This window comes from Eretmochelys imbricata, chromosome 1, assembly GCF_965152235.1.
Source record: "Eretmochelys imbricata isolate rEreImb1 chromosome 1, rEreImb1.hap1, whole genome shotgun sequence".
NCBI lineage: Eukaryota > Metazoa > Chordata > Testudines > Cheloniidae > Eretmochelys > Eretmochelys imbricata.
Window position 1 is genome coordinate 8,947,809 of NC_135572.1, and position 27,849 is coordinate 8,975,657.

General features: G+C 46.0%; 1 protein-coding gene and 2 pseudogenes across 1 annotated transcript; all 3 read right to left on the minus strand.

Moving 5' to 3' along the window:
- Window positions 1-201: 201 nt before the first annotated feature.
- LOC144279718 (olfactory receptor 52R1-like) lies at window positions 202-1,200 on the minus strand (annotated as a pseudogene).
- A 12,880-nt stretch (window positions 1,201-14,080) lies between these two features.
- Window positions 14,081-15,079, minus strand: LOC144279727 (olfactory receptor 52H1-like). The gene has a single exon (XM_077841340.1). It carries the CDS (start codon window positions 15,077-15,079, stop codon window positions 14,081-14,083), a length of 999 nt encoding a protein of 332 aa, XP_077697466.1.
- Window positions 15,080-16,290: 1,211 nt separating this feature from the next.
- LOC144259702 (olfactory receptor 52R1-like) lies at window positions 16,291-17,338 on the minus strand (annotated as a pseudogene).
- Window positions 17,339-27,849: the final 10,511 nt, after the last annotated feature.

Below are 27,849 nucleotides of genomic sequence, written 5' to 3' on the forward strand. Positions count from 1 at the left end.
CAATTAGAAGAGTGGCAACCCTATGAGTTACACAAAGATGGATTCCCCTGTTTGTCACGCTGACACAGCACAGTAAGGTCAGGAAAGGATTTAATGTCTCTTTGACTGGCCAGTCAGTGATTCAGGGAAGGGGCCCACCACCATATTACCAGCGAGCTCTGCATGCAGTTTTGTCTGAGAGCCAGAGACCAGGAGAAAACTTTAGGTCCCTTTCTGAGTAAAGAGCTGGAGCAGCCTACTCTGGATCTCCTGAGTCTTCACCCCATAGATGATGGGGTTTAGCATGGGGGGCACCAGGAGGTACATGTTGGCCATGAGAACATGCAAATGCAGGGCCACATTGTGCCCAAACCGTTCCGTGAGGGCGGCAAAGAGATGTGGGATGTAAAAGGCTAAGATGACACAGAGGTGGGAGCCACATGTCCCAAAAGTCTTGAGGTGGGCATCCTTTGTTGGGAGGCTGAAGATGGCCCTGAGGATCTGGGTATAGGACATGGTGATAAAAAGCACATCTAGACCGATCGCCAAGAATGCCACAGAGAGGCTGTAGTAACTTCTGAGGCAGATGTCGGCACAGGCCAACTTCACCACAGCGATGTGCTCACAATAGGTGTTTGGAATGGTGTTGGCTCTGCAATATGGCAACCTCCTCACCAGGAAGGGATAGGGCAGTATGAGCATGACACCACGCAGCACCACAACCAGGCCAATTTTGGACCACCACAGGGTTTGTCAGGGTGGTGGAATGTCTCAGGGATCGCAGATGGTCACAGAGCGATCAAAAGCCATGGCCACGAGGATCCCAGACTGTATCACAGAGAATCTGAGAATGAAGTACATCTGGGTGAGGCAGGCACTGAAATTGATCTCCCTGGAAATGAACCAGAAGATGCTCAGCATTTTGGGTAGGATGGATGTAGACAGGACCAGGTCGGTGATGGCCAGCATGCAGAGGAAATAGTACATGGGCCCATGGAGGCTTGGCTCCCTCTTCGCGATGAACAGGATGGTGAAGTTCCCCAAGATGGCTATGGCGTACATGGCACAGAAGGGGATGGAGATCCAGACATGGGCTGCCTCCAGGCCAGGAATGCCCAGCAGGATGAAGGTGGAGGGGTTGGTGAAGTCAGTTGAGTTGGAATCTGACATGGAGTAGGAGAGAAGGTTTCCAACGCTGAGGCAGAATGGTGTTTCCTGCATGTACCGTACGATCCCCTGACTTCCTGTATGAACCCAGGCTGTAGGGCGATAGTCGCAGGACAAATACCTGGATGGAGAGACAGTGTTAATATGAGACACTTCATGCACTACTGGAGGCTGTTCTCATTGATGAAGCAGGTTGGTCATTCCACACACACTGAAAAAAGATATTTTCATTATTCAGATAAATGAATTATGAACAAAAGACCCTAATAATGCCAATTCTATATTTTATAGTGCTCCCTTTGTCAATAATTCCTACACATCCTGGTGTGGGAAACCTTAATAGGCACCAGCAGGAAGCATGAGTGGATACTTGTTTTCCCTTATTGGTCCCTCGGCCGTGTCTACACTGCCAAGCTTTTTTTGCCAAAAGGCAGCATTTGGTGATGAAATAGTGGAGGTGTTAACACCTCAAACACTTTCCATGATGGAACTCCTCAGTTTCAGTGATGTAATAAAGCCACCTGGACGAAAGCTGCAAGGTTTTTACTCAAACTTTTTGTCTCCAAAGTGCCAGTGTAGACACCCTGCTTGATTTTATCACTGTAATTGGCCCATTTCTCACTCGCCATGCTTGCATTGTTCACTGGCATGTGTGCTTGTCAGGGGCTATGGGGAAAGAGACTGGTGTGTTACCACGGCTGTATTTTAAAGTAGCATTTCAATGCTGTACATATAGTTAACAATAATGCTTCTGTTTATTGTTACGTGTGCTTCACCGGATATGTTCTTGAAAGGAGGCACCCCCTCCACTCCAGCCGAGTGTCTCCACCGGATAAGAAAGCACCAAAGATGGAGCAAGGAAGATATGTTCCGGGAGGTGCAGCAATACTCTGATGCAGACAAGACGGAATGCAGGCAGTGGAGGGAAAGCGAGAAGCAGGAAAGGAAAGAAAATGAAGCATACTCTAGGGATGAAATGGAGAGACTGATGAAAGTTTTGGAGCAGCAAACCAACATGCTGCAGTCCCTCCTGATGCTCCAGACTGAGCAGATGGGTGCCCGCCCTCCCCTTCAGCACATTCAGAACTCTTTCCCATGTCTTCCCCAAACTCCGCCCACTCATTCCTTTCCGATTTCTGAGACATCTCACTTTACTGTTCATTCCACCTCCGCAGACTCCTTTTCAAATGAAAGCTGGACTTATGCTCAGCAGTGTAAGTGTGCGTATGGTGCTGTGGGTTTTTTGGCAATAAAAGCAAAGTTATTTGAAGAATAAGCCCTCTTTATTTGTTTCTGTTGAAGTTATGATAACAGATGGCAGCAGCAAACTAGCAAGCAGTTTTGTCTTTTCCTTATATTGAAACCTGGACCAGAACAATCACAACTGCTTCCTACCCTACCAAAACTGGACTTCATTATGCATTACAATCCCATGCATAGCAATAAATATTACTTGTTCTCATTTTCAAAGTGTTGCCGTAAAGCCTCCCTGATTTGAATTGCCCCCCATTGTGCTATCTGCTAGCCTTGATATTGGACTGCTTAAAATCAGCAGCCATGTGTTCTGTTTCAGCAGTGGACCCCTGAGAAAACTTTATGCCCTTACCTATACAAGTATTATACAAGATGCAACACATGGCTAGAACCAGGAGAATATTTTCCTCATTGAGGTCTACCCTGTCAAAAAGGCATCACCGGTGCACTTTTAATCGGCCGAATGCACATTCCACCATCATTCTACTCCTACTCAGCCTATTCTTGAAATGCTCCTTACTGTTATCCAGGTTTCCCAGGTACGACTTCACAGCTCTCATTTGGGTGTCCTTGCGCAGGAGGGCTAAGGTGAGTTCAGTACACAATTCCAGGAAGGTGGCTTTCCACATCCAGAAGTTCTGCAGCCACTGCACGTCATACCAGACCTGCAGAACGATGCGATTCCACCACTCACTGCTAGTTTCCCGAGCCCAAAAATGTCGTTCCACCATGCTCAGCTGTTCTGTGAATGCCAAAAGCAATCTAATGCTGCTCTTATCCATGTCAGACATTGTGTCAGGCAACTGTGACTCCTGTTGCTTTCGCAGCTTCGAGATTGACTCAACTGCCATTCACGATGTGCTACTGACAGCTAGGAGAGCTGTGCGGGATCCATTCCCGCAGACAGAGGGGGCAGACTGAGCAGAAAACACTGGACGTTGGAAAATGACACACAGGACGTTGGAAAATGCTGGGATGGAAATAAATGCATCATGGGACATTGAGCCTGGAGCCATGATATGCTGTGATCTGCTCTGCCTTCCCACAACACCTATGTGCACAAGATGGAGAGCTGAACTGTGGGATAGCTACCCACAGTGCATTGCTCTCACTGTCGTTGCGACCGCCCCACGTGTGGACGTGCTATGCCGAAAGAGAGAGGCAGTGTGAATATGCAACAACAATTTTCTTTAATGGCTTTTTAGTCATTGACCAAACTTCCAGTGAAAAAAGTCTGCCAATTTTCACATAGCCTTAATGCAATGAAACCCAGGATACAGAGCCAAGCTGTAGGAAGCTTCTCATTCACCTAGTTACTGAAAATCTCAGAGTGGGGAAAAAATCCACCTTTGCCAAGACATGCGCCGGGGGAAACATCCCAACTAGAACCCACCTCAGGGAAAAGACTGGGGCATCATTGATAGCAGCTCCACGGAAACACCTGCTCATTTGCGGCAGTGGCCACAACAAAGACAATGTTCAGATGCCTAAGGAATGGGAGGGAGAATATCCTGCTCTGGAGATGCACTCAGTTTTGGTCACCCAGTCTCTATAAAGGATGTAGCAGATAGAAAGGGGATTTCCCAGGCAGGCTGTGAGAAAGGGGGAGGCTTCCATATGTGGAGAGACTGAAAAGTCTAGGACTGGTTAGTTTAAAGAAGAGACAAATAATGAGGCATAGGATAGAGGAGAATAAAATAAAAGAATGGAACTGATTACATTGAATGGACAAACAGAGAACAGCTCCCAGCCAGTAATAGCTATCTACAGATACCCTTCAAAAGGGCCAATTCCCCAAAGAGGAAACAAATGATCAGCAAAACTGAGTGGGAGGAAAAATTTAGACAGAAAAATGGGAATGAAAAATGGAAGTTCTTTAACAAGAATTTATGAGAGAGCTAATAAGTGTTGATTCCACAGTCAAGAAAGTGGAGAACTTTGGTTAAAAACCCAGTTCAGTAGCAAAGTGAAGGCAGCAAGGAGGGCGGGGGCGGGGCGGGAAGCAATATATAACTAATGGTAAAAAGGGAAAATAGATAGCAAGCAATACAAATTAGAAGTTATGAAAATTGATACGGGACATTACAGAGATCAGGGGGAAATCCTTCAACTCCTTCCTGAACCTTAACAGTTGTTTAGTTACTGGTTTTCCTTTCCCCTCAATATCCCCTTGAAAAGAGATGGCCTTTGGCAGGACACTAATGAGAGTATCAATTCTGGACAAATTGCTTAGAGCAGGGCAGTCATAGCCCAAGGCTGGGGTCCTTTACCTTTAAGGCACGCCAAACCAGCCAAACAGAGAGGACTTTGGTTTTACCCCACTGGCTAACCAGAAGTCATACAAGCAATGCCCTCAGATACTCCAGTTCCCTTGTATCACCACCAGTACCACTCCTTATGGGGCTGAATGGTTATGAAAACCAATTCCTCAGTTCAAGGAAAAAGGTTCTCCCGATCCCAAAGGACCAAGCCCCAGACCCAGGTCAATATACAAGTTAGATCTTACCCACAAATCATGCTGTTGTCAATCCTTTAGAATCTCAAATCTACAGGTTTATTTATAAAATGAAAGAAATATAGAGGAGTGTTAAAATTGGTTAAATGGAATCAAATACATACAACAATTGTAAAGTTCTTCATTCAAGCTTGTGTCAGGCTTGATGGGATTACTGCTGATTTAAAGCAATCAAGTCTCTGGAGTACAAACATCCCTTCCTGGATGGGTTGTTCAGTCTTTTGTTCAGAGCTTCAGTTTCAAGCACAGTTCCTCCAGAAGTCAGAAGCAGGATCATAAACATACAGCTAAAGATAGCATAAAATCCCTCCTTTACCTGTAAAGGGTCAAGAAGCTCAGATAACCTGGCTGGCACCTGACCAAAAGGACCAATAAGGGGAGAAGATACCTTCACATCTTTGGGGAAGGTTTTTGTTTTGTGTTTTCTTTGTGTTTTCTTGGGAGGCAGAGAGGCACCAGGTCAGGGAAATCCATCTCCTCCAAACAATCCTGAAATGAGTCTCTGATACTACAAAAAGTGTAAGTAAACAAGGCAAGGCGCATTAGGTTCTCTTTTGTTTTAGCTTGTGAATTTTCCCTGTGCTTAGAGGGAGATTTATCCCTATTTTTTGTAACTTTAAAGTTTTACCTAAAGGGGAATCCTCTGTGTTTTGAATCTGATTACCCTGTAAAGTTACCTTCCATCCTGATTTTACAGAGGTGCTTCTTTTACTTCTTTTCTTTATAATAAAGTTCTGTTTTTAAGAATCTGATTGGGGTTTTAAGTGTCCTAAAACCCAAGGGTCTGGTCTGTGCTCACCTGGTTTACCTATTTCGTTGGTAGATTATTCTCAAGCCTCCCCAGGAGAGGGGGTGAAGGGGTGTGGGGGGATATTTTAGGGAAACAGAAACTCCAAGTGGTCCTTTTCTTGAATCTTTGTCTAACTCACTTGGTAGTGGTAGCAGTACCCATCCAAGGACAAGGAAGTATTTGTGCCTTGGGGAAGTTTTTAACCTAACCTTGTAGAAATAAGCTTAGGGGGTCTTTCATGTGGGTCCCCACATCTGTACCCTAGAGTTCAGAGTGGGGAGGGAACCCTGTCACGATTGAAGACAAAATGGAGGGGATTCCAGGGTCTTTTATATCCTCTGCCATGTGGAAGGACACCTCTTTGTTCTTACTGTGGAAAATCACAGCAGCAAGATAGAGTTGGGAGTCACATGGGTAAGTCACATGTCCATGCATGACTCAGTTTGCAGACAGCAGCCATTGCTCACGTGCTATCTTGATCGTTCCCAGGAAAGCTCCTCAGATGTGGATGGGAGTCTCTGAAGGTCCCTTCTCAGTTAAGTGTTTCTTCACTGGGCACTTAGAATAGTCCTTTCTCAAGAAGCTAACCAAATGCTTCACTGATGCTACTTAGAATCAAACATATTGAGATACAAGTACATAGCTAATATCCATAACTTCAAATATAAACATGATACACACATACATACAGCATAATCATAACCAGCAAATTACAACCTTTTCATAGACACCTTACTTGACCTTCTTTGTACAAGATTTGGTGCCGCTATAGGACCTTGCTTGCAACAATGATCTATATGGTCACAGTTCATGTCAATAACATCACACCCCTTTAGTAGCGATCTCAGTCTAAGGCGATCTTTGGAGTCTTGGTACGCCAGGGTCTGATGAGATAAGGAAGTAAGTGGGCTTTACATGTTGGCTAGCCCCCTGCAGAGCTGCTTCCCAACCCTAGAGTTATGGCCATGGAAATAATCCACCTCCCTCTTGGACTCTCCTTGTGATCCCCACTGCCAGCACTGAGACCTTCCCCTCCCCTTTCCAAGAGGGCTGTGGTCTGTGCTGTCTGGGCTAAAAGCTGTGTCTTTTCACACCTGCTTCCTGTGTCATAGAATCGTAGAATATCAGGGTTGGAAGGGACCTCAGGAGGTCATCTAGTCCAACCCCCTGCTCAAAGCAGGACCAATCCCCAACTAAATCATCCCAGCCAGGGCTTTGTCAAGCCTGACCTTAAAAATATCTAAGGAAGGAGATTCCACCACCTCCCTAGGTAACGCATTCCAGTGTTTCACCACCCTCCTAGTGAAAAAGTTTTTCCTAATATCCAACCTAAACCTCCCCCACTGCAACTTGAGACCATTACTCCTTGTTCTGTCATCAGCTACCACTGAGAACAGTCTAGATCCATCCTCTTTGGAACCCCCTTTCAGGTACTTGAAAGCAGCTATCAAATCCCCCCTCATTCTTCTCTTCCGCAGACTAAACAATCCCAGTTCCCTCAGTCTCTCCTCATAAGTCATATGTTCCAGTCCCCTAATCATTTTTGTTGCCCTCCGCTGGACGTTTTCCAATTTTTCCACATCCTTCTTGTAGTGTGGGGCCCAAAACTGGACACTGTACTCCAGATGAGGCCTCACCAGTGTCGAATAGAGGGGAACGATCACGTCTCTCGATCTGCTGGCAATGCCCCTACGTATACATCCCAAAATGCCATTAGCCTTCTTGGCAACAAGGGCACACTGTTGACTCATATCCAGCTTCTCATCCACTGTAACCCCTAGGTCCTTTTCTGCAGAACTGCCGCCGAGCCATTCAGTCCCTAGTCTGTAGCGGTGCATGCAATTCTTCCATCCTAAGTGCAGGATTCTGCACTTGTCCTTGTTGAACCTCATCAGATTTCTTTTGGCCCAATCCTCCAATTTGTCTAGGTCCCTCTGTATCCTATCTCTACCCTCCAGCGTATCTACCTCTCCTCCCAGTTTAGTGTCATCTGCAAACTTTCTGAGGGTGCAATCCACACCATCCTCCAGATCATTTATGAAGATATTGAACAAAACCGGCCCCAGGACCGACCCTTGGGGCACTCCACTTCATACCGGCTGCCAACTAGACATGGAGCCATTGATCAATTCCCGTTGAGCCCGACAATCTAGCCAACTTTCTATCCACCTTATAGTCCATTCATCCAACCCATACTTCTTTAACTTGCTGGCAAGAATACTGTGGGAGATCGTCTCAAAAGCTTTGCTAAAGTCAAGGAAGAACACGTGCACTGCTTTCCCCTCATCCACAGAGCCAGTGATCTCCTCATAGAAGGCAATTAGGTTAGTCAGGCATGACTTGCCCTTGGTGAATCCATGCTGACTGTTCCTGATCACTTTCCTCTCCTCGAAGTGCTTCAGAATTGATTCCTTGAGGACCTGCTCCAGGATTTTTCCAGGGACTGAGGTGAGGCTGACTGGCCTGTAGTTCCCAGGATCCTCCTTCTTCCCGTTTTTAAAGATGGGCACTACATTGGCCTTTTTCCTATCCTCCGGGGCTTCCCCCAATCACTATGAGTTTTCAAAGATAATGGCCAAAGGCTCTGCAATCACATCCGCCAACTCCTTTAGCACTCTCGGATGCTGCCCCATGGACTTGTGCTCGTCCAGCTTTTCTAAATAGTCCTGAACGACTTCTTCCTTCACAGAGGGCTGGTCACCTCCTTCCCATGCTGTGCTGTCCAGTGCAGTAGTCTGGGAGCTGACCTTGTTCGTGAAGACAGAGGCAAAAAAAGCATTGAGTACATTAGCTTTTTCCACATCCTCTGTCACTAGGTTGCCTCCCTCATTCAGTAAGGGGCCCACTCTTTCCTTGACTTTCTTCTTGTTGCTAACATACCTAACTTCTTGTTACTCTTAACATCTTCCACTTCTTGTAAGCTTCTTTTTTGTGTTCAAGGTCAGCAAGGATTTCACTGTTAAGCCAAGCTGGTCGCCTGCCATATTTACTCTTCTTTCTACACATCGGGATGGTTTGTCCCTGTAACCTCAATAAGGATTCTTTAAAATACAAAGTCTTCCCAACCCAGGGAATTTCCTCCTCCCCTCTGTCAGTTGGGTCATCAGCATTTCCACAGAAAACCATTGATTCAGTTGGACCTGCATCCTGTCTGAGAGGGACAGAGTTACTTTTCACAAGCATATCAGGAACAAAGTCCTGAATAATCGGGAGCTGGATTGGAATACCCTGCGTCACCCCTCTCTATCCCCGAGAGGTCAGTTGTGTGACGGCTCCTCTTCCGGAGGTCAGTTCTTTCTGAAAGGCTGAGCAACAGGTTGGGTGCCTGGGAGCACAAATGCTGAATCGTCCATTCTGTCCTGGGCATCCTCCCCCATGTAATCAGTTAGGAGACATTCCTGTACTCCCACTATTCGTCCCCCAGTTTCCTCCTCTGGGCCTCACCTAGGACACCTACTCCTATGCTCTCTAGAGTGGAATCTATCCCCCAGTCAGCCATGAAGGAGTCACAGCTAACAACCTGGACAGTTGTCTCTGTGGCAGGCTCTACACGCCCCTCCCTTCCTGGGGTGGTGTTGCCTCCTGCTGCAGTGTTAAAGGAACTCACACGCACCTCCTCAGTGATTTCTGTGATTCTATCACCCTTCTCTAGGCTCCCCTCTGGAACACATCTCCCTATGCTGCCTAGCACTGGACTTGTCCCTTGTTTAGCTGCAACATAGACATTTTTCTCCTTGAGTCAGAGCTGCCTTCAGCTGAAGGGCAAGAGCTGGTCTGAACCACCCCTACCCCGGAAGCATGCAGTTTCCCACTGCTGTAGAGGAATCAAGGAGACTCTCTCTCTTCCCTTCACCAGTTCCTGAGACTTTCCCCTTTCCCTCTGAGGTCCCAGCAGAATGCTCCTTCTTGCTGCAGGCAGACAATTTAACAGCCTGAGCTACATGGAAGAAATCATTGCCAATTAGCATATCAATAGGGGTATCGTCTACCACCCTCACTGATAATACAGCTTCCAAACCTTGGGTTTCTATGTGCACTTTAGCCAAAGGCACAAGAATTTTCTCACCTTGTTGCAGTATACTCATCCTAACTACGTGCTTCATGCCTAGTTCTGCAGAGGCTAATTTTACAAACCTAGTAAGATAAGTGACAGGTGCCTGAGGGGTTTCTGTGCTCATAATTGCAGCATTTGCATGAGCTACCTGCTGCCTGCTTCCTCTGAGCACAGAGCATTTATTTTTTAGGTGATCAGTGGAATTACAATGATAATTCTGGACTCTTCTGTTTTTACAGGAGATTAGGGTTGGGGATTAGAAGAAAGGGGTAAAATGGGACCATACTTCCCACTAAGTGTAATCCCTCCGTCTGTGGTTTTCAGCTTTTTATCCTATAGACGCTGTTTCACATCATCTTTACATGTTTTTAAGATGTTGTCAAGGTTCCTCCCCCACTCTGAACGCTAGGGTACAGATGTGGGGACCTGCATGAAAACCTCCTAAGCTTATCTTTACCAGCTTAGGTCAAAACTTCCCCAAGGTACAAAATATTCCACCCTTTTTCCTTCGATTGGCTGCTACCACCACCAAACAAATACTGGTTACTGGGGAAGAGCTGTTTGGAAACATCTTTCCCCCCAAATACTTCCCAAAACCTTGCACCCCACTTCCTGGACAAGGTTTGGTAAAAAGCCTCACCAATTTGCCCAGGTGACTACAGACCCAGACCCTTGGATCTTAAGAACAATGAACAATCCTCCCAACACTTGCACCCCCACTTTCCTGGGAAATGTTGGATAAAAAGCCTCACCAATTTCCATAGGTGACCACAGACCCAAACCCTTGGATCTGAGAACAAGGAAAAAGCATTTAGTTTTCTTACAAGAAGACTTTTAATTGAAATAGGAGTAAATAGAAGTAAAGAAATCGCCTCTGTAAAATCAGGATGGTAGATACCTTACAAGGTAATTAGATTCAAAACATAGAGAATCCCTCTAGGCAAAACCTTAAGTTACAAAAAAGATACAAAGACAGAAATAGTTATTCTATTCAGCACAATTCTTTTCTCAGCCATTTAAAGAAATCATAATCTAACACATACCTAGCTAGATTACTTACTAAAAGTTTTAAGACTCCATTCCTGGTCTATCCCCGGCAAAAACAGCATATAGACCGACACACAGACCCTTTGTTTCTCTCCCTCCTCCCAGCTTTTGAAAGTATCTTTTCTCCTCATTGGTCATTTTGGTCAGGTGCCAGCGAGGTTACCTTTAGCTTTTTAACCCTTTACAGGTGAGAGGAGTTTTCCTCTGGCCAGGAGGGATTTTAAACGGGTTTACCCTTCCCTTTATATTTATGACAGATGTGCTCCTGACCAACTAGGTCAAACATTCCTTCAAAGCTTGTAACACCTGGGTCCCTTACCCACTTTCCCATCAAATCTTCCATTTTGTTAACGTATTTCACGTTACGTACCAGCACCCCACTTAAGATTCCTAAATGTCACTCTATACATTTCAGGAGTAATCTGAAATGGTTTCAAAACCATTTCTTTGAATTTACAATAATCTAAAGCATCATCAGATGGCATTTTATTGAATATATCCACAGCTTTACCAGTTAAATTAGCAACTAAAGTGGGAATCTTCTTGTCATCTTGTCATCAGGAATCTTATGAATCATACACAGTCTCTCAAAGGTAGTGAAGTATTCAGCAATATCTCCTGCCTCGTTGTATGCAGGACACAGCTGTTCCCATTTGAGGATTTTTGGAGAGGTGGGAATCAGTGGAGTGGTTCTGCTTTTCCAGGAAGTCCAACTGGTGATTCCGCGCTCTCTCTCTTTCTCCTCACTTTCTTTTTGTTTTAGTTCCATAGCCCTTCTGTGTTCAGCCTCATCTCTGGCAGCTTCTGCCAGCTTTAGCTGCAATATTCTCCTCTGCTCTTTTTATTTTTCTACTGCCTACAATTTGAATAGCTCCGATTTCACAATTGTTTAGCTCTTTGCACTCATCTTGTTACTTTTCTGTCCCTACTTCCCTTTCCTGAAATAAGCAAACAGAAAACAACATACTGGTAACCTCTTTGACTGATCTCCAGCCACCACACTTAAAATCTTCCTTAAAATTTCTACACCAGTGTATGAAGTGCAAATCTCACTCAGAGCAAGATGTGCATTTTACCCTGTTTGCTGTGCCACTGTGAAGGACTTCCCCGGGGTGCAACCTGGAATTGGGGTACCGCTGAGCCCTATGGCACACCAGTCTGAGTCCCCTCTCACACTGTGATCATGTGACAAGCTGCAGACCCCTCCAGGTCCTGCATTCACACAAACATTCACAGGCAGGGACACACCCGGCTGAGTTACATGAATGCTTTCGCCAGCCATTCATGAACCAACAATAGTGAGGCTCCAGTCAATTCCCCTCAGCTCACCAGCTTAGAACCCCAGAGCTGTACCATCTTGCCCTGGTCAGAAGCCTGGTTTATTCACAAGTCTGCCCCTCCCTCAATGTGGAGGGAACAATGCACCAGCCCCTCTCCTTGAGCAGATTTCCATTTTGCATTTCAAACAACACACTGTTTTAGGTAAAAAACATAAAAGCGATTTATTCACTACAGAAGGATAGATTTTTAGTGATTATAACAAGGTGTAGAGACCAAAGTAGATGACCTGAGAGATACAGCAAAATCACCATCTGAGTTCCCTAAACTAGACAGGGTTTGAATCAAGCAGTATCTCATCCTGATGGTACAAACAGTTCATCAGCCTTCCATACACTGGCCGGGATTTCTCTTTTCCAGCTCCCCAGTCAAAATCTTTTCCCTCTAAATCTTATCCTTTGACATGTTGCATTTGTGTGTGTGTGTGTGGGGGGGGGGGTTGGAGGGGAGTAAAGCCAAGTGATGATATCACTTCCCCTTTTTATAGCTTCTGCCAGGTGCAGGGAACTTCATTGTCCCAAACAAAGCCCCCAGCACAATTAGTGGGAAAGTACAGGCAGAAGATGGAGTCTGGTGTCACATGAGCTGGTCACATTTCCTTGCATGCTTCAGTGAGTCATAGCAGAGGCCATTACCCATATTCTGGCTACAACATCTACAGAAAAGTCCATCCGGTGGGGAGAAGCTTCTCCCATGGCCCATTGTTCTCAAAGCGCTGGCTCGACTGGATGTAAACTACCTTGTGGGAGTTACCACAGGAGCAAACACATTTGAAATACAGGTACATAATCAATATTCATATGTTCAGATTTTAAATATGAGACGTGCATACAAATAGGATCATCATATTCAGCAAACCATAGTCTTTCCAGTGACACCTCACATGACACAGTTTGTACAAGATTTGTGGCAATGATATAAAAGCCATATTTGTGGCAATTATATAACAGTGGTGAATATAGGGGTGCCAGGTTGTTGTTTTGGGGGACAGCCTGGAAGCTATTGAAACCTCTGTGCCCCAAACCATTCAGCTGGGTTGGCCTCTCCCCTTACTCTTCTGATGACATACAGCCAGCCCCTCTGGGCCCTGTTATCACCCAGAATGACAGCAGGTGGTGGCCACACATCCAACTAAGTTACTTGAGTGCTTTACCTAAGTCACTCATGGACCAATAATGGAGGCACCAGAGAATTTCCCAGCTCCCCAGCCTTGCACCCCTACTGGACCATAAACCCAAAATTATACCATCTTGCACTACACAGAGATCTCTACAGTGTGAACTCATAAGTCTGCCCTCCCCTCAGTGGGGGAAGATATTCACCAACCTTTGTTAGCAGAGCTAAGAGTCCCAAACACTTCACTCAAAACCACACTGGATCAGACAAAACATAAATCAGGTTTATTAACTACAGAACGGTAGATGTTACGCAATTATAAGTAATAGCAAACAGACCAAAGCAGGTTACTTAGGAAATTAAACAAACTTGCAGATTAAGATTTTTAGAATGATACCTCACAGGACATGCTTTGTACAAAACATACCATAATTACATCACCATGGTAAATATAGGGTGCTTTAGAGTGCAGAGTGTCACAGGGATGATCCAGAGAGTGACAGGGGGAGGAGAGGAGAGAGTTGCAGGAAGGGCCTTGAGGGAAGAGGCAGAGCAGGGGTGGAACCTGGGAGAAGAGGCAGGGCAGAGGGGTGGGGCCTCAGTGTTCCAGTTCCCAGCAATTAGAAAGGTGGCAACCCTATGAGTTCTACATAGATGGACTCCCCAGTTTGTCACGCTGACACAGCACAGTAAGGTCAGGAACGGATTTAATGTCTCTTTGACTGGCCAGTCAGTGATTCAGGGAAGAGGGCCCAGCACCATGTCACCAGCCAGCTCTGCATGGAGCGCGGTCTGAGAAACAGAGCACCAACAGAAAATTTTAGGTCCCTTTCTGAAGAAAGAGCTGGAGCAGCCTATCCCGGATCTCCTGAGTCTTCGCCCCATAGATGATGGGGTTTAGCATGGGGGGCACCAGGAGGTACATGTTGGACATGAGAACATGGAAATGCAGGGCCACATTGTGCCCAAACCGTTGCGTGAGGGCGGCAAAGAGATGTGGGATGTAAAAGGCTAAGATGACACAGAGGTGAGAGCCGCATGTCCCAAAAGTCTTGAGTCGGGCGTCCTTTGTTGGGAGGCTGAAGATGGCCCTGAGGATCTGGATATAGGACACAGCGATACAAAACACATCCAGACCGATCACCAAGAATGCCACAGAGAGGCTGTAGTAACTACTGACGCTGATGTCGGTGCAGGCCAGCTTCACCACAGCGATGTGCTCACAGTAGGTGTTTGGAATGATGTTGGTTCTGCAATATGGCCATCTCCTCGCCAGGAAGGGATGGGGCAGTATGAGCATGATGCCGCGCAGCACCATGGCCAGGGAAATTTTGGCCACCACAGGGTTTGTCAGAGTGGTGGAATGTCTCAGGGGATCGCAGATGGCCACATAGCGATCAAAAGCCATGGCCACCAGGATCCCAGACTCTATCATAAAGAAGCTGAGAAGGAAGTACATCTGGGTGAGGCATGCACTGAAATTGATCTCCCTGGAATTGAACCAGAAGATGCTCAGCATTTTGGGCAGCACTGATGTAGACAGTACCAGGTCTGTGATGGCTAGCATGCAGAGGAAATAGTACATGGGTGCATGGAGGCTCGGCTCCATCTTGACGATGAACATGATGGTGAAGTTCCCCAAGATGGCTATGGCATAGATCATGCAGAAGGGGATGGAGATCCAGACATGGGCTGCCTCCAGGCCAGGAATGCCCAGCAGGATGAAGGTGGAGGGGTTGGTGAAGTCGGTTGAGTTGGAATCTGACATGGTGTAGCAATGAAGTTGTCCAACACTGAGGCAGAACAGTGTTTCCTGCATCTACTGTACATTCCCCTGACTTCCTGTATGTGCCCAGGATCTAGGGTGATGATCGCAAGACAAATACCTGGATTTAGAGACAATGTTAATATGAGACACTTCATGCACTACTGGAGGCTGTTCTCATGAATAAAGCAGGTTGGTCTCTCTCCACACACTGAAAAATGATATTTTCATTTTTCAGATAAATGAATTATGAACAACTGACCCTACTACTGCTAATTCCATATTTGATTGTGCTCCCTGTGTCAGTAATTCCTACACATCCTGGTGTGGGAAACCTTAATAGGCACCAGCAGGAAACACGAGTGGATACTGGTTTTCCCTCATTGGTCCCTCAGCCTTGTTTATACTGCCAAATTTTTTTGACAAAAGGCAGCATTTGGTGACAAAGTAGTGGAGGTGTAAGTACGACAAAGCCGCTTTTGACGACGGAACTCCTCAGTTTCAGTGACATAATAAAGCCACCTTGACGAGAGTTGCAAGGTCTTTACCCAAAATTTTTATTGCCAAAGTACCAGTGTAAACACTCTGCTTGATTTTATCACTGTAATTGCCCCATTGGTTTTCTCCCACACCCAACGTCTCCCACCCCTGGGAACACTCACCATGCTTGCAGTGTTTGCTGGCATATGTGCTTAGAATCATAGAATCATAGAACCATAGAATATCAGGGTTGGAAGGGACCTCAGGAGGTCATCTAGTCCAACCCCCTGCTCAAAGAAGGACCAGTCCCCAATTAAATCATCCCAGCCAGGACTTTGTCAAGCCTGACCTTAAATACTTCTAAGGAAGGAGGTTCTACCACCTCCCTAGGTAACGCATTCCAGTGTTTCACCACCCTCCTAGTGAAAAAGTTTTTCCTAATATCCAACCTAAACCTCCCCCACTGCAACTTGACAAGGGTCAAGGGTAAGCGGGAAAGTGACTGGTGTGTTACCAGCAGTGTATTTTAATGTAGTGTTTCAATGTTGTATGTGTACTTCACAATAATGCTTCTGTTTATGGTTACTTGTGCTTCACCAGTTATGTCCTTGAAAGGAGGCACCCTTCCACTCCACCTAAGTGACTCCAGCAGATAAGAAAGCACCCAAGATGGAGCAGGGAAAATACGTCCTGGGAGATGCTGTAGTACTCTGATGCAGACAAGATGGAATGCAGGCACTGGAGGGACAGCGACAAACATGAAAGAAAAGAAAATGGGGCATACCCTAGGGATGCAATGGAAAGGGAGATAAAAGTTTTGGAGCGGCACACCAACATGCTGCAGTTCCTCCTGATGCTTCAGACTGAGCAGATGGGACCTTCCCCTGCAGCATATTCAGAACTCTTTTCCATGTCCTCCCCAAACTCTGCCCACTCATTTCTTTCCCTTCGATGATGGGGTTTAGCATTGGGGGCACCAGGAGGTACACGTTGGACATGAGAACATGGAAATGCAGGGCCACATTGTGCCCAAACCGTTGTGCGATGATGGCGAATAGATGTGGGACGTAAAAGGCTAAGATGACACAAAGGTGGGAGCTGCATGTCCCAAAAGTATTGAGCGGGGCGTCCTTTGTTGGGAGGCTGAAGATGGCCCTGAGGATCTGGGTATAGGACATGGTGATAAAAAGCACATCCAGACCGATTGCCTGGAATGCCACAGAGAGGCTGTAGTAACTACTGAGGCGGATGCCGGCACAGGCCAACTTCACCACAGCGAAGTGCTCACAGTAGGAGTTTGGAATGATGTTGGCTCTGCAACATGGCCACCTACTTGCCAGGAAGGGATAGGGCAGTATGAGCATAGACGCCATGCACCACCACAGCCAGGCCAATTTTGGCCACCACAGGGTTTGTCAGGGTGGTGGAATGTCTCAGGGGATCACATATGGCCACATAGTGATCAAAAGCCATGGCCACAAAGATCCCAGATTCTATCGCAGAGCAGCTGAGAATGAAGTACATCTGGGTGAGGCAGGCACTGAAATTGATCTCCCTGGAATTGAACCAGAAGATGCTCAGCATTTTGGGCACGATGGCCGTAGATGGGACCAGGTCGGTGACTACCAGCATGCAGAGGTAATAGTACAAAGGCCCATGGAGGCTCGGCTCCCTCTTCACGATGAACAGGATGCTGAAATTCCCCAAGATGGTTATGGCATACATGGCGCAGAAGGAGATGGAGATCCAGAAATGGGCTGCCTCCAGGCCAGGAATGCCCAGCAGGATGAAGGTGGACGGGTTTGTAAAGTCAGTTGAGTTGGAATCAGACATAGTCTAGGGGAGAAGGTGTCCAACACTGAGGCAGAATGGTGTTTCCTGCATGTACCGTACATTCCCCTGACTTCCTGTATGTACCCAGGGTCTAGGGCAATAGTCACAGGACAAATACCTGGATGGTGAGACAGTGCTAATATGAGACACTTCATGCACTACTGGAGGCTGTTCTCATGGATGAAGCAGGTTGGTCGCTCCACACACACTGAAAAATGATATTTTCATTATTCAGATAAATTAATTATGAACAACTGACCCTAATAATGCCAATTCCATATTTTATGGTGCTCCTTTTGTCAATAATTCCTACACATCCTGGTGTGGGAAACCTTAATAGGCAGCAGCAGGAAGCACGAGTGGTTACTGGTTTTCCCTTATTGGTCCCGACGCCTTGTCTACACTGCCAAGCTTTTTCGCCAAAAGGCAGCGTTTGGTGACGAAATAGTGGAGGTGTTAACACCGCAAAGACATTATCCGTGACGGAACTCCTCAGTTTCAGTGACATAATAAAGCCACCTGGACGAGAGTTGCAAGGTTTTTACTCAAACTTTTTGTCACCAAAGTGCCAGTGTAGACACCCTGCTTAATTTTATCACTGTAATTGGCCCATTGCTTTTCTCCCACGCCCAGTGTCCCCACCCATGGGAACACTCACCATACTTGCACTGTTCACTGGCATGTTTGCTTGTCAAGAGTTATGGGGAAAGAGACTGGTGTGTTACCAGCAGTGTACTTTAATGTAGCATTTCAATGCTGTACATATAGTTAACAATAATGCTTCTGTTTATTGTTACGTGTGCTTCACCGGATATGTTCTTGAAAGGAGGCACCCCCTCCACTCCAGCCGAGTGTCTTCACCGGATAAGAAAGCACCAAAGATGGAGCAAGGAAGATATGTTCCGGGAGGTGCAGCAATACTCTGATGCAGACAAGACGGAATGCAGGCAGTGGAGGGAAAGTGAGAAGCAGGAAAGGAAAGAAAATGAAGCATACACTAGGGATGAAATGGAGAGACTGATAAAAGTTTTGGAGCAGCAAACCAACATGCTGGAGTCCCTCCTGATGCTCCAGACTGAGCAGATGGGTGCCCGCCCTCCCCTTCAGCACATTCAGAACTCTTTCCCATGTCTTCCCCAAACTCCGCCCACTCATTCCTTTCCGATTTCTGAGAGGTCTCACTTTACTGTTCATTCCACCTCCGCAGACTCCTTTTCAAATGAAAGCTGGACTTACGCTCAGTAGTGTGTGTGTGCGTATGGTGTTGTGGGTTTTTTGGCAATAAAAGCAAAGTTATTTGAATAATAAGTACTCTTTGTTTGTTTCTGTTGAAGTTATGATAACAGATGGCAGCAGCAAACTAGCAAGCAGTTTCGTCATTTCCTTACATTGAAACCTGGACCAGAACAATCACAACTGCTTCCTACCCTACCAAAACTGGACTTCATTATGCATTACAATCCCATGCATAGCAATAAACATTACTTGTTCTCATTTTCAAAGTGTTGCTGAAAAGCCTCCCTGATTTGAATTGCCCCCCATTGTGCTATCTGCTAGCCTTGATATTGGACTGCTTAAAATCAGCAGCCATGTGTTCTGTTGCAGCAGTGGACCCCTGAGAAAACTTTATGCCCTTACCTATACAAGTATTATACAAGATGCAACACATGGCTAGAACCAGGAGAATATTTTCCTCATTGAGGTCTACCCTGTCAAAAAGGCATCACCGGCGCACTTCTAATCAGCCAAATGCATATTCCACCATCATTCTACTCCTACTCAGCCTATTCTTGAAATGTTCCTTACTGTTATCCAGGTTTCCCAGGTACGACTTCATGAGCCCTGGCGTTGAAGGGTATGGCAGGTCTCCTGGGAGCATTATGGGCATTTCAACATCCCCTGTGGGGATCTTCTGGTCTGGAAAGAAAGTCCCCACTTTCAGCTTTCTGTAAAGGCCGGTGTTCCTAAAGATTCATGCGTCATGCACTTTTCAGGACCACCCTGCATTGATGTCAATGAAATGCCCACAGTGATCCTCGAGTACCCATAACACCATGGAGAAGTACCCCTTCCAATTAATATATTCTATCACAAGGCATCCAGTGCCAAAATTGGAATATGTGTGCTATCTATCGCCCCTCTGCAGTTGGGGAAACGCATTTCTACAAAGCCATCCACAATGTCACGCACGTCCACAAGAGTTACGGTCTTATGCAGCAGGATGTGCTTAATGGCCCTGCACACTTGCGTTAACGCAGCCCCAACGGTCGACTTCCCAACTCCAAACCATTTTCAGACCGATCAGTAGCAGCCTGGAGTTGCGCTTCCACAATGCAATCGCCATGCGCTTTCCCACCGAGAGCACAGCTCTCATTTGGGTGTCCTTGCGCGGGAGGGCTGGGGTGAGTTCAGTACACAATACCAGGAAGGTGTTAGTCTGTATTCGCAAAAAGAAAAGGAGTACTTGTGGCACCTTAGAGACTAACCAATTTATTTGAGCATGAGCTTTCGCGAGCTACAGCTCACTTCATCAGATGCATACCGTGGAAGCTGCAGCAGACTTTATATATACACAGAGAATATGAAACAATACCTCCTCCCACCCCACTGTCCTGTTGGTAATAGCTTATCTTATCCCTCCTCAGGCCCTACGCTACCAGCACTCCCAGCTACCTTCGAGACACCACTGACTTCCTGAGGAAACTTCAATCCATCGGTGATCTTCCTGATAACACCATCCTGGCCACTATGGATGTAGAAGCCCTCTACACCAACATTCCACACAAAGATGGACTACAAGCCGTCAGGAACAGTATCCCCGATAATGTCACGGCTAACCTGGTGGCTGAACTTTGTGACTTTGTCCTTACCCATAACTATTTCACATTTGGGGACAATGTATACCTTCAGATCAGCGGCACTGCTATGGGTACCCGCATGGCCCCACAGTATGCCAACATTTTTATGGCTGACTTAGAACAACGCTTCCTCAGCTCTCGTCCCCTAAAGCCCCTACTCTACTTGCGCTATATTGATGACATCTTCATCATCTGGACCCATGGAAAAGAAGCCCTTGAGGAATTCCACCATGATTTCAACAATTTCCATCCCACCACCAACCTCAGCCTGGTCCAGTCCACACAAGAGATCCACTTCCTGGACACTACAGTGCTAATAAACAATGGTCACATAAACACCACCCTATACCGGAAACCTACTGACCGCTATTCCTACCTGCATGCCTCCAGCTTTCACCCTGACCACACCACACGATCCATCGTCTACAGCCAAGCTCTGCGATACAACCGCATTTGCTCCAACCCCTCAGACAGAGACAAACACCTACAAGATCTCTGTCAAGCTTTCTTACAACTACAATACCCACCTGTGGAAGTAAAGAAACAGATTGATAGAGCCAGAAGAGTTCCCAGAAGTTACCTACTACAGGACAGGCCTAACAAAGAAAATAACAGAATGCCACTAGCCGTCACCTTCAGCCCCCAACTAAAACCCCTCCAACGCATTATTAAGGATCTACAACCTATCCTAAAGGATGACCCAACACTCTCACAAATCTTGTGAGACAGGCCAGTCCTTGCCTACAGACAGCCCCGCAACCTGAAGCAAATACTCACCAACAACCACATACCACACAACAGAACCACTAACCCAGGAACTTATCCTTGCAACAAAGCCCGTTGCCAATTGTGCCCACATATCTATTCAGGGGACACCATCACAGGGCCTAATAACATCAGCCACACTATCAGAGGCTCGTTCACCTGCACATCCACCAATGTGATTTATGCCATCATGTGCCAGCAATGCCCCTCTGCCATGTACATTGGTCAAACTGGACAGTCTCTACGTAAAAGAATAAATGGACACAAATCAGATGTCAAGAATTATAACATTCATAAACCAGTCGGAGAACACTTCAATCTCTCTGGTCACGCAATCACAGACATGAAGGTCGCTATCTTAAAACAAAAAAACTTCAAATCCAGACTCCAGCGAGAAACTGCTGAATTGGAATTCATTTGCAAATTGGATACTATTAATTTAGGCTTAAATAGAGACTGGGAGTGGCTAAGTCATTATGCAAGGTAGCCTATTTCCTCTTATTTTTTCCTACCCCCCCCCCCAGATGTTCTGGTTTAACTTGGATTTAAACTTGGAGAATGGTCAGTTTGGATGAGCTATTACCAGCAGGAGAGTGAGTTTGTGTGTGTATGGGGGTGGGTTTTGGAGGGGGGTGAGGGAGTGAGAGAACCTGGATTTGTGCAGGAAATGGCCTAACTTGATTATCATGCACATTGTGTAAAGAGTTGTCACTTTGGATGGGCTATCACCAGCAGGAGAGTGAATTTGTGTGGGGGGGTGGAGGGTGAGAAAACCTGGATTTGTGCTGGAAATGGCCTAACCTGATGATTACTTTAGATAAGCTATTACCAGCAGGACAGTGGGGTGGGAGGAGGTATTGTTTCATATTCTCTGTGTATATATAAAGTCTGCTGCAGTTTCCACGGTATGCATCTGATGAAGTGAGCTGTAGCTCACGAAAGCTCATGCTCAAATAAATTGGTTAGTCTCTAAGGTGCCACAAGTACTCCTTTTCTTTTTGCGAATACCAGGAAGGTGGCTTTCCACATCCAGAAGTTCTGCAGCCACTGCGCGACATACCAGACCTGCAGAACGATGCGATTCCACCACTCACTGCTAGTTTCCCGAGCCCAAAAATGTCGTTCCACCATGCACAGCTGTTCTGTGAATGCCAAAAGCAATCTAATGCTGCTCTTATCCGTGTCAGACATTGTGTCGGGCATCTGTGACTCCTGTTGCTTTTGTAGCTTCGAGATTGACTCCACTGCCATTCGCGATGTGCTACTGAGAGCTAGGAGAGCTGTGCGGGATCCATTCCCGCAGACAGAGGGGGCAGACTGAGCAGAAAACACTGGACGTTGGAAAATGACACACAGGACGTTGGAAAATGCTGGGACGGAAATAAATGCATCATGGGACATTGAGCCTGGAGCCATGATATGCTGTGATCTGCTCTGCCTTCCCACAACACCTATGTGCACAAGATGGAGAGCTGAACTGTGGGATAGCTACCCACAGTGCATTGCTCTCACTGTCGTTGCAACCGCCCCACGTGTGGACGTGCTATGCCGAAAGAGAGAGGCAGTGTGAACATGCAACAACGATTTTCTTTAATGGCTTTTTAGTCATTGACCAAACGTCCAGTGAAAAAAGTCTGCCAATTTTCACATAGCCTTAATGCAATGAAACCCAGGCTACAGAGCCAAGCTGTAGGAAGCTTCTCATTCACCTAGTTACTGAAAATCTCAGAGTGGGGAAAAAAAACACCTTTGCCAAGACATGTGCCGGGGGAAACATCCCAACTAGAACCCACCTCAGGGAAAAGACTGGGGCATCATTGATAGCAGCTCCACGGAAACACCTGCTCATTTGCGGCAGTGGCCACAACAAAGACAATGTTCAGATGCCTAAGGAATGGGAGGGAGAATAGCCTGTCTGGAGATGCACTCAGTTTTGGTCACCCAGTCTCTATAAAGGATGTAGCAGATAGAAAGGGGATTTCCCAGGCAGGCTGTGAGAAAGGGGGAGGCTGCCATATGTGGAGAGACTGAAAAGTCTGGGACTGGTTAGTTTAAAGAAGACAAATAATGAGGCATAGGATAGAGGAGAATAAAATAAAAGAATGGAACGGATTACAATGAATGGACAAACAGAGAACAGCTCCCAGCCAGTAATAGCTATCTACAGATACCCTTCAAAAGGGCCAATTCCCCAAAGAGGAGACAAATGATCAGCAAAACTGAGTGGGAGGAAAAATTTAGAAAGAAAAATGGGAATGAAAAATGGAAGTTCTTTAACAAGAATTTATGAGAGAGCTAAAAAACGTTGATTCCACAGTCAAGAAAGTGGAGAACTTTGGTTAAAAACCCAGTTCAGTAGCAAAGTGAAGGCAGCAAGGGGGGCGGGGGCGGGGTGGGAAGCAGTATATAACAAATTGTAAAAAGGGAAAATAGATAGCAAGCAATACAAATTGGAAGTTATGAAAATTGATACGGGACATTACAGAGATCAGGGGAAAATCCATGCTTTGCAGGGCTAAGGATAACAAAAAGGAGGTTGTTAAGAACAAAAGAAATCCTAGAGAAGGTAAAGGCCAATTCCGAGAGGGAGAAAGGAAACTTGTTAATGTTGTAGAAAAGGGACATGTGTTCAAGAAATGTTTTTGTTCTGCGTTTGGAAAGGAGCAGTATCAGGTACTCAGATCACACACAGTGATGAAACACTTTCCAGTCCATTAGCAGTCAAAGAGGATGTTAAACAGCATCTACAGTAGAACCTCAGAGATAGAAACACCAGAGTTATAAACTGACCGATCAACCACACATCTCAATCGGAACCAGAAGTAGGCAGTCAGGAAACAATGGAAAAGCTGATATGGGATAAGTTTAAAAAGAAGTCTAGGAGCCTAATTAATTCCAGTCAACAACATGGTTTATGGAAACAGGTCTTGTCAAATAAATCCGATTTCATCCTTTCGTGAAAGTACACGTTTGGTTGATCAAGGGAACCAAGAGATGCAACAGACTTCGACTTCTCTGAGGCATTGGATTTAGTAGGGGAAAACATTCAGTTTAAAAAATGAACACTGTACAATACCAGTAGATTTTGTGAAATGTTAAATGGACTAAAAGCTGGCTATCTGAGAGATCTGAGAAAGCAGTTGTCAATGGGCCATTGTCCGCAAATGGGGGGGTTTGTAGTGGGGTTCTGCAGGGATCAGTTCCAGGCTAGATGCTATTCAATATTTTCATCAATGATCTGGAAGCAAATAGATTATTGTTGCAAGTAAAATTTGCGGACTACCCAAAGATTGGCAGAGTGGTTAGAATGAGGCAGCCAGGGCAGGCATACCGATTGATCTGGAGCATTTGTTGAGCTGGGCCCATGTAAATAAAATGTTTTAATACAGTGAAATGCAAAGTGATCCTCTCGAAACAGGGAATACCAGCCCGACCCCCAGACTAGGGCACTGTATTATGGAACGCAGGGATCCTGAAAAGGATTTAGGGTTGATTGTGGACAACCAACTCATCGTGAGCTCCCGGTGTGATGCTCTGGTCAAAATGACTGATGCAATCCTTGGATGCATAATCAGGGGAGTGGTGAGTTGGAGCAGGGGAAGGATTTACCTCTGTACATGGCATTGATGAAACTGACTGCATCAAGTTCTGGGGTCCCCATTTCAAAAAGGATGTTGTAAAATTGGAGAGGGTGCAGAAAAAAAATATATTAATGATTGGAGACTGGAGAAGATGCCTGACAGAGAAAGGTTGAAAGAGCTTCATCTATTTATCTCATCAAAAAGACAATCAAGCAGAGACTTCCCTGGGGAGAAAACAGTGGGTGCTAATGGGCTCTGTAATCTAGTTTAGAAAGGCAGAGAAAGACCTAATGGCTGGAAGCTGAAACCAGATAAATTCCAATCGGAAATATGGGCCAAATGATTTGCACTGCAAAGGGAAGTAAGTGGTGGATTCTCCAACGCCCCATGTCTGCAGATCCAGACTGGATGCTTTTCTGGAAGCTCTGCGTGAGGGTTTGTCTACACTTAAAACACTACAGCAACACTGCAAAGCACCGAAGTGTAGACACTACTTACATGGATGACAGGGGTTCTCCCATCAGGGTAGGTAATTCACCTCCCCGAGAGATGGTAGCTAAGTCGATGGAAGAATTCTCCCGACCTCATTCTCTCTACATCAGGGTTAGGTTGATATAGCAATAGCTCTCGGGGGTGGGGATTCTTTTGCTGTAAAATGCAATTTTGGGTTGCATTAACAGAGGCATAGCATGCAAGTCATGGTAGGTGATAGTACCGCCCTACTCAGTACTGGTTAGGTCTCAGTTGGTGTGCTGTGTGTAATTTTGGTCCAGTCTAGAAAGGATGTAAAGAAACTGGAAAGGATCCAGAGGTGAGCGAGAAAGATGATCCAAGGGATGGAATGCAAACTGTGCAAGCAAAGGCTGAAGGAACTGGGTATGTTTAGTTTGGAAAAAAGGAGATTAAGGATGGACATGATAGCAATCTTCAAATATTTGAAAGGCTGCCATAAAAAGATGAGGAAAATTTGTTTCTCTCTTGAGACAGAGGGCAGGACAAAAGGCAATGGGTTCAAAGTACAGCAGAGCAGATTGAGATTAAATCTCAGGAAAAACTCCCTCACTGTAAGAACAGCAGGACATTGGAACAGTCGCCTAGGCAGGTGGTGGAAGCTCCTTCACTGGAGGTTTTCCAAAGGAGGCTGGATAGCATGTGTCCTGGATGGTTTAGACACAACAAATCCTACATTTTTGTATTGGGTTAGACTAGCTGACCCTTGCAGGTCCCTTCTCACCTGCTGGAGGCCATCAGCCAGGGGTAGAGGAAAGAGGAACATTTTGGCCAGTGAAATTAGCGCAAACACATCCCCTGTGGCAAGGGCCCCAGAATGTTTAATGGCTTCGCAGAGTGGAAAGGACCACAGACCTATTCTCTAGCTCATCTCGCCCACATTGCAGTGGGTGTGTCGAACAGGTGAGCTCCTCAGCAAGAGATGGGTACCTGTGCATTCCGAGCCAGGCGTGTCTTCCCTGGGAATCCCCTGCAGGCAGCCGTTTCCCACACCTCTCTCACCCCGGCATCTGCAGCAGCAACACAGGAGTCTGCACCATTTATGATCTAGCAGTGCGCAATCCCAGGGGGGTTCACTCAGCCTCTAGGGGAGAAGCAGCAGGTGAACAGAAACAGGCTGGAGACTGGAGACACTCTCGCCAATGAGATCTGGAGAAAGGTGACTGAGGGGACATAGGTTTCAGAGTAACAGCCGTGTTAGTCTGTATTCGCAAAAAGAAAAGGAGTACTTGTGGCACCTTAGAGACTAACCAATTTATTTGACCATAAGCTTCAGTGAGCTACAGCTCACTTCATTGGATGCATACTGTGGAAACTGCAGAAGACATTATATGCACAGAGACCATGAAACAATACCTCCTCCCACCCCACTCTCCTGCTGGTAATAGCTTATCTAAAGTGATCACTCTCCTTACAATGTGTATGATAATCAAGTTGGGCCATTTCCAGCACAAATCCAGGTTTTCTCACCCTCTGCCCCCACCCCACACAAACTCACTCTCTTGCTGGTAATAGCCCATCCAAAGTGACCACTCTCTTTACAATGTGTATGATAATCAAGGTGGGCCATTTCCAGCACAAATCCAGGTTTTCTCAGCCCCCCCACTTTTTTTTCCAAAAACCACACACACAAACTCACTCTCCTGCTGGTAATAGCTTATCCAAAGTGAGCACTCTCCTTACAATGTGTATGAAAAACAAGGTGGGCCATTTCCAGCACAAATCCAGGTTTTCTCAGCCCCCCACAAACACACACAAACTCACTCTCCTGCTGGCAATAGCTCATCCAAACTGACCACTCTCCTTACAATGTGTATGATAATCAAGGGTGGGCCATTTCCAGCATAAATCCAAGTTTAACCAGAACATCTTGGGGGGGGGGGAGGAAAAAACAAGGGGAAATAGGCTACCTTGCATAATGACTTAGCCACTCCCAGTCTCTATTTAAGCCTAAATTAATAGTATCCAATTTGCAAATGAATTCCAATTCAGCAGTTTCTCGCTGGAGTCTGGATTTGAAGTTTTTTTGTTTTAAGATAGCGACCTTCATGTCTGTAATTGCGTGACCAGAGAGATTGAAGTGTTCTCCGACTGGTTTATGAATGTTATAATTCTTGACATCTAATTTGTGTCCATTTATTCTTTTACGTAGAGACTGTCCAGTTTGACCAATGTACATGGCAGAGGGGCATTGCTGGCACATGATGGCTTATATCACATTGGTGGATGTGCAGGTGAACGAGCCTCTGATAGTGTGGCTGATGTTATTAGGCCCTGTGATGGTGTCCCCTGAATAGATATGTGGGCACAGTTGGCAACGGGCTTTATTGCAAGGATAGATTCCTGGGTTAGTGGTTCTGTTGTGTGGTATGTGGTTGTTGGTGAGTATTTGCTTCAGGTTGGAGGGCTGTCTGTAGGCAAGGACTGGCCTATCTCCCAAGATTTGTGAGAGTGTTGGGTCATCCTTCAGGATAGGTTGTAGATCCTTAATAATGCGTTGGAGAGGTTTTAGTTGGGGGCTGAAGGTGACGGCTAGTGGCATTCTGTTATTTTCTTTGTTAGGCCTGTTCTCTAGTAGGTGACTTCTGGGAACTCTTCTGGCTCTATCAATCTGTTTCTTCACTTCCGCAGGTGGGTATTGTAGTTGTAAGAATACTTGATAGAGATCTTATAGGTGTTTGTCTCTGTCTGAGGGGTTGGAGCAAATGCGGTTGTATCGCAGAGCTTGGCTGTAGACGATGGATCGTGTGGTGTGGTCTGGGTGAAAGCTGGAGGCATGTAGGTAGGAATAGCGGTC

Coding starts and splice junctions, on each gene's coding strand:
- LOC144279727 (XM_077841340.1), bottom strand. CDS start 15,079: ATGCAGGAAACACTGTTCTGCCTCAGTGTTGGACAACTTCATTGCTAC.